This window comes from Vitis riparia, chromosome 19, assembly GCF_004353265.1.
Source record: "Vitis riparia cultivar Riparia Gloire de Montpellier isolate 1030 chromosome 19, EGFV_Vit.rip_1.0, whole genome shotgun sequence".
Taxonomy (NCBI): domain Eukaryota; kingdom Viridiplantae; phylum Streptophyta; class Magnoliopsida; order Vitales; family Vitaceae; genus Vitis; species Vitis riparia.
In genome coordinates, this window is record NC_048449.1 from 17,358,569 (window position 1) to 17,364,448 (window position 5,880).

Sequence of the window (5,880 nt, forward strand, 5' to 3'; positions counted from 1 at the left end):
AGAATGAAAATTTTTTAATAAAAAAAATTTCATACCCCTCCACTCCATTTAGGCTTTTTTAATAGGATGTGAATGAAAATTATTTTGAATAAATGAGACTGACATCACCCACCCGAGTTTCATCCCTAAATCAGGCGGTGGTTTTAAAAAATTCTCTCTTATATATAATAAAACCCGCCCATTGCATCCCTAATTGGGGGCCTCGAGCAGTAGTGTCCTAACGTAGATGCACAGGAGTCGCCTCTCGTAGCACCAACCGAATCTACTTCCACTCTCTTGCGCTCGCTCCAGGTTGTTTTTCTTTGTTTGCTTGCTCAGAAAACAGTATGAAATGGAAAAAATTTCTTTTTCCTTTTTTGTGACTGAAGATTGGGGAAAAAAAAATGACTTTTCAATTTTACACTGATCTTTTTGTCTTTCCATATTGCGATTTCTTTGGTTTCTTTTTGAGTGATCGTTAATGAAAAGCATACCAATTTTGGATTGTTTTGTTTTCCTACCATTTCTAGGAATGCGAGGCACAGCTTTTTAGGCTTAATTATTATTATTATTTTCTTAATGGATTCTGAGGTTCAAAAGAACCTTAGGGTTTTGGGAAGATAGAAATTTTGGTTGTTTTTTCTAAATATCCTTCAGCATAGTAGGATAGAAGTAATGTATTCAGTGTATGAAGAAAGCAGAGATATAATCAGCAACCTACCAGATGAACTTCTTTGTCATATCCTTTCGTTTCTTCCCACCAAATTTGCTGTGGGAACTAGTATCCTATCAAAAAGATGGAGGTACCTTTGGGCTTCTGTCCCTATTCTTGATTTTGATGATGAGTTATGGCTGAATCCAAGTACGCTTGTTGAACTTGAAGAAAGAATAACTATGTTTCAGAATTTTGTGGATGGAGTATTGCATCATAGCGAGGTCTCATGTATTAAAAAGTTCCGACTCGGTTACCGTGATAACAATCTGGACAGTGTTTATTCCTGGATCTGCATTGCACTTGAGCGCCGTGTTCAAGAGCTTGATCTCCACTTACTTATAGACTGGGGTGTTGAATTGCCACCTATGTTTTTCATTTGCAAAACACTAGTGGTTGTGAAACTGTCGTGTGCACTTTTTCTTGATATTCCAACTACAGTTTGGCTTCCAAGTCTCAAGGCTCTCCATCTTAAGTCAGTTGAATATTCAGATGATGACTCAATCCAGAACCTTCTATCTGGCTGCCCAGTTCTGGAAGAACTAGTCATAGAGAGAGAAGAACGGGATAATCAGTGGGTTGTTAATGTTTCCAATCCCTCATTGAAAATTTTGCGCATATTTTTTTTCACAGATGGATTTGGACACCCATATGAACAAGAAGATCAAGACTATAAAGTTGTGGTTGATGCCCCAAATCTTGAATACCTTAGTATCACAGATTACTTGTCAAAGGACTATTTTGTGAAAGATTTACCTTCCTTGGTTAAAGCATTTATTGATGTTGAACAAGATAGTGAAGAATTTGAAGAAAGTCCACATAATGGTGGCATATCATATCATGGTCCTATTTATGAGCTTCTTGGAAGGATCTCAAATGTGAAGTGTCTATCACTAACTGGCGTAACTTTAGATGTAAGTTTCTTATTTCCACCCATTGTTTCTTTTGCCTCTTCAACTAGATATTTGTGATAGTTGAGGTGTAAATAATTGTATTTTAAGGTTCAGCCCATGTTATTCTTATAGCCTGAAGATTTGAGGAGACGTATGGTAGATCGATAACTAGTGTAAAACCTTTGATCAAATTGCTAACGTCTATAAATCAAAAAAATTTAGATCCTTTCCTGTCATCAGATATATTGAAATGAATAAAAGGTTACTCACATATCAAGCATTAAATGGTTAGGATAAGGTTTCACAGGGTTGGCTGTTTTGTTATATTAGATTATTATACCCCAAGGATTATAACATTTGTATCTATCTTCCATGCAGTCACTGAGTGGCACTATTGGTGACTATAAGCTCCCTACATTTCATAATATGACCCGCTTGGAGTTCTTGTTTATTGGCGGCTTCAACTGGGACTTCTTGCCCAACTTTCTTCATAGCTCACCTAATCTTGAAGCTCTTATCATTGAAACTGTATGTAATATCCAATGTAAGATTGATTTGGTCTAGACTTGATAAAGTACATGATCTTACAAGTTTCATTTTGTTGTTAGGGTTATACAAATGAACTTATACCTGAAGGTTGGCTGATGCCGCTTCAAGTGCCTGCCTGTTTAGTATTGCATCTCAAGGAAATTGAAATTAGGAGGATTGTTGGCGAGGACTATGAGCTTGAAGCAGTAGAGTACTTACTGAAAAATGCAGAAGTTTTGCAGCAGATGACAATAGATTGTCATGAGTCGTCCATGGACCAAGAGTTTTGTGTTTGCAAGAAATTATTAGGACTTCCTAGGGGCTCACGAAGTTGTCAGCTTACAATTCTTTGCAGTTGTGGAGACACTCCTTTTTGCTAAGAATGACAATTTGTAACTTGTCTTTTTTTATTCTTATTCTTCTTCTATTTTTTTTTTCTCTCAATGGGATATTTATCCTTTTTCATGAACTATGCTTTACATGTTGCTTATTGTAAACTTCCATAAGTATCAGCTTAACTAATTGTTGTTCTCTAAATAGCCATTCTTGGTGGGAGTTCCATGTAACACATTTCTACTTGTTATGATATGTCATTTTGTTCATCAAGGGTTGTATACTTGAGCTTGTGAGAGTGACCTTCCTCTAATTTATATTCTCCGTCAGTTGGTAATTTAGCAAAGGTTGGTTAGGATTTCTTTTTTCATACTTTACTAATTTATATTTCTTCTACTCATTGCATATAACTGATTGCATTCTATGACTTCAGAGCTGGTGTTAGCAAAAATTAGTGGCAATTCCTTGAGTTCTTTTTTTCCTAGTTTCAATTCCACATGTTCTGATGACTATCTGAAAGAGTGTGATTTGTGTACTAACTATTGCATTTGTATTTGTGACTGTGATATAGAATTGTGGTAGTAATAATTGTTTTCTATGCAAAAGCTTTGTTGTCAAAATTGATGTTTTTGGAATCAAGTGTTCCAAAATGTTTTCTATTTCATCTTGTGAGGTGAGGTTAAATGATGGGGGAAAACCTTTGAAAATCTATTCAAGGAAGAAATGGAAGACCTAAGTAAACTTTAAGTACGATAAATATTAATTAGAATTGAATTAGGATTAGTATTTGTTGGAGTCAAATTTGGATTAGCCAGTTAAGTTATAATATAATTAGAATTTGAGTCATGATAGGTTATTAGAGTCCTAGTAGACTTTGGATGTTATAATTAGAATTAAAATCATAATAGGTTATTAGAGTCCTAGTAGACTTTGCATTTCTTAGAGAAGCCTATAAATAGGTTAATCAATGTAAATTAAAGGGATGAATTGATTGATATTAATAATATTATATTTTATTTCATCGCAAGCGTTCCAATCCTCAATGGTGAAACACACCTCTATCCTCGATAAGTTTTCGCTGCTTAGTAACATTCCTTTTTGGTAAGGACTTTGAAGAGTTTGTATGGTGTGAGGTCTTACCCATAAAAATAAGTCATATTTTACTTGGAAGACCTTAGCTTTTTTATAGAAGAGTTCAACATGACGGCTATGAAATACATATACTCTCATGCACAATGGATGTAAGATGACCCTTCATCCAATGAAAAAAGTCCCTATAATTAAGAAGTCAGAGAAGGCACAACCAAAAAAGGTACTTACTATGCGTCAATTTGAAAAAAAAAACATGGAAACTAAAGTTAATTTTACTTTAATAGCTTGGTCAGTGGAGGAAATTAAAGAGCAAGATAAGGAATATCCAGCAAACATACGTAAAATTCTAGATGAATTTTCTAACTTGTGGCCTACAGAGTTACCTAGTCAACTTCCCCCTATACATGACATACAACATGCCATTGATATGATTCCTGTTGCATCATTACCAAATTTATCAGCCTACATAATGAATCCAACATAACATGTTAAATTAAAGAGATGAGTTGATGAATTACTTACTAAAGGCTTTATTCATAAAAGCCTAAGTCCTTTGTGGAGTTCCTGTCCTACTAACATCAAAGAAGGATGGATCATGGCAGATGTGTGTGGATAGTCGTGCAATCACCAAAATCACAATCAAGTATCGATTTCCAATTCCAAGACTTGATGACATGCTAGATATGATGGTTGGATTAGTAATCTTCTCAAAGATTGATCTAAGAAGTGGATATAATCAAATACATATTAGACCAACGGATGAATGGAATACATCCTTTAAAACTAAGGATGGATTGTTTGAGTGGTTAGTCATGCCATTTGGACTAACCAATGCTCCCAGTCCCTTCATGCGGGTTATGACATAGGTATTGAAACCTTTTATTAGATGGTTTGTTATTGTCTATTTTGATGATATTCTTATCTTTAGTCAATATTGTGAAGATCATGAGGAACACTTAAGGTAAGTAATGCGCACTCTTATGATTGAAATTTTTTACATTAATTTGGAAAAATGTACTTTTATGAGCCCTAGTATTGCATTTCTAGGCTTTGTTGTGTCTTCTAAGGGTATTGAAATTGATCCAGAGAATATTAAAGCTATTGTTGATTGGACAGTACCAACAAATATCCATGAGGTATGAAGCTTCCATGGAATGGCTACATTCTATTGATGATTTATTTGAAATTTTAGCTCTAGTATGGCCTTGATTACTGAATACATGAAACCTGATTCATTTATTTAAACCAAGGTGGCTAACAAGGCATTTGAAGAAATCAAATCCAAGATGGTGAACTCTCCTATCCTACGTCTACCAAACTTTGAGAAAGTATTTGAGGTGGCTTATGGTGCTTCCCATATGGGAATTGGAGTAGTTCTTAGCCAAGAGGGACATCTCGTGGCTTTCTTTAGTGAGAAGCTCAACGAGGCGAAGAAAAAATACTCTACATATGATCTTGAATTCTATGTGGTGGTGCAAGCAATTAGGCATTGACAACATTATCTCAATTATAAGGAATTTGTTTTGTATTCGGATCATGAAGCCCTGTGATGTATTAATTCTCAAAAGAAGCTTAACTCTCTACATGCAAAATAGAGTAGTTTTCTTCAGGTATTTATTTTCAATTTAAAGTTGAAAATAAAATAGTTGATGCCCTTAGTAGGAAAGCGCTTCTCTTAGTAAACATGTCAATCACTACCATTGGATTTGAAGAATTAAAGCAATGCTAAGACAATGATGCTGATTTTGAGAGGTTTATTCATAGTTATTGAGTGGTTCAAAAGAAACACATGTTGATTTCCATATTTTAGAAGGGTACTTATTTTATAAAAATCGTTTATGCTTACCAAGGACTTCTTTTAAGGTTATATATACCATTACCAATTCCATCTAAACCTTGGGAAGACTTGAGCATGGATTTTGTACTTGGATTACCAAGGACACAACAGGACTTTGATTCTATATTTGTTGTGGTTGACAAACTTTCCAAAATGACACATTTTATCCCATGTAAGATGGCTTCAGATGCTTCTTATGTTGTTGCCTTGTTCTTTAAAGAAGTAGTTTGATTGTATGGATTACCACAATGTATTGTTTCTGATCGTGATGTCAAGTTTATGAGCTATTTTTGGAAAACCTTGTGGGCCAAGCTAGGTACTCAATCAAAATTTTCAAGTTTTTTTCATCCTCAAACTGATGGAAAAATGGAATTTGTTAATCATAGGCTTGGTAATCTTTTGAGATGCATTGTGAGAGATCAATTGAGAAATTGGGACAATGTCTTACCACAAGTTAAGTTTACTTCCAATAGCTCCACTAATTACACTATTGGGTACTCACCTTT

At 34.7% G+C, this 5,880-nt stretch overlaps 1 protein-coding gene across 1 annotated transcript; it reads left to right on the forward strand.

The window, feature by feature from the left end:
- Window positions 1–226: 226 nt before the first annotated feature.
- Window positions 227–5,030, forward strand: LOC117908270 (F-box/LRR-repeat protein At4g14103-like). The gene is made up of 6 exons (XM_034821888.1): window positions 227–246; window positions 678–1,605; window positions 1,963–2,112; window positions 2,193–2,402; window positions 4,605–4,673; window positions 4,788–5,030. The coding sequence occupies exons 1-6, from the start codon at window positions 227–229 to the stop codon at window positions 5,028–5,030; spliced, it is 1,620 nt and encodes a 539-aa protein (XP_034677779.1).
- The last annotated feature ends 850 nt before the right edge of the window (window positions 5,031–5,880 follow it).

Bases quoted from the DNA above. Each gene is read 5' to 3' on its own strand.
- LOC117908270 (XM_034821888.1), top strand. From the start codon at position 227: ATGCACAGGAGTCGCCTCTC. The intron at 2,113-2,192 runs GTATGTAATATC...TTTTGTTGTTAG, and splicing joins AAGCTCTTATCATTGAAACT to GGTTATACAAATGAACTTAT. The intron at 2,403-4,604 runs GTTTGCAAGAAA...GTGTCTTCTAAG, and splicing joins CCATGGACCAAGAGTTTTGT to GGTATTGAAATTGATCCAGA.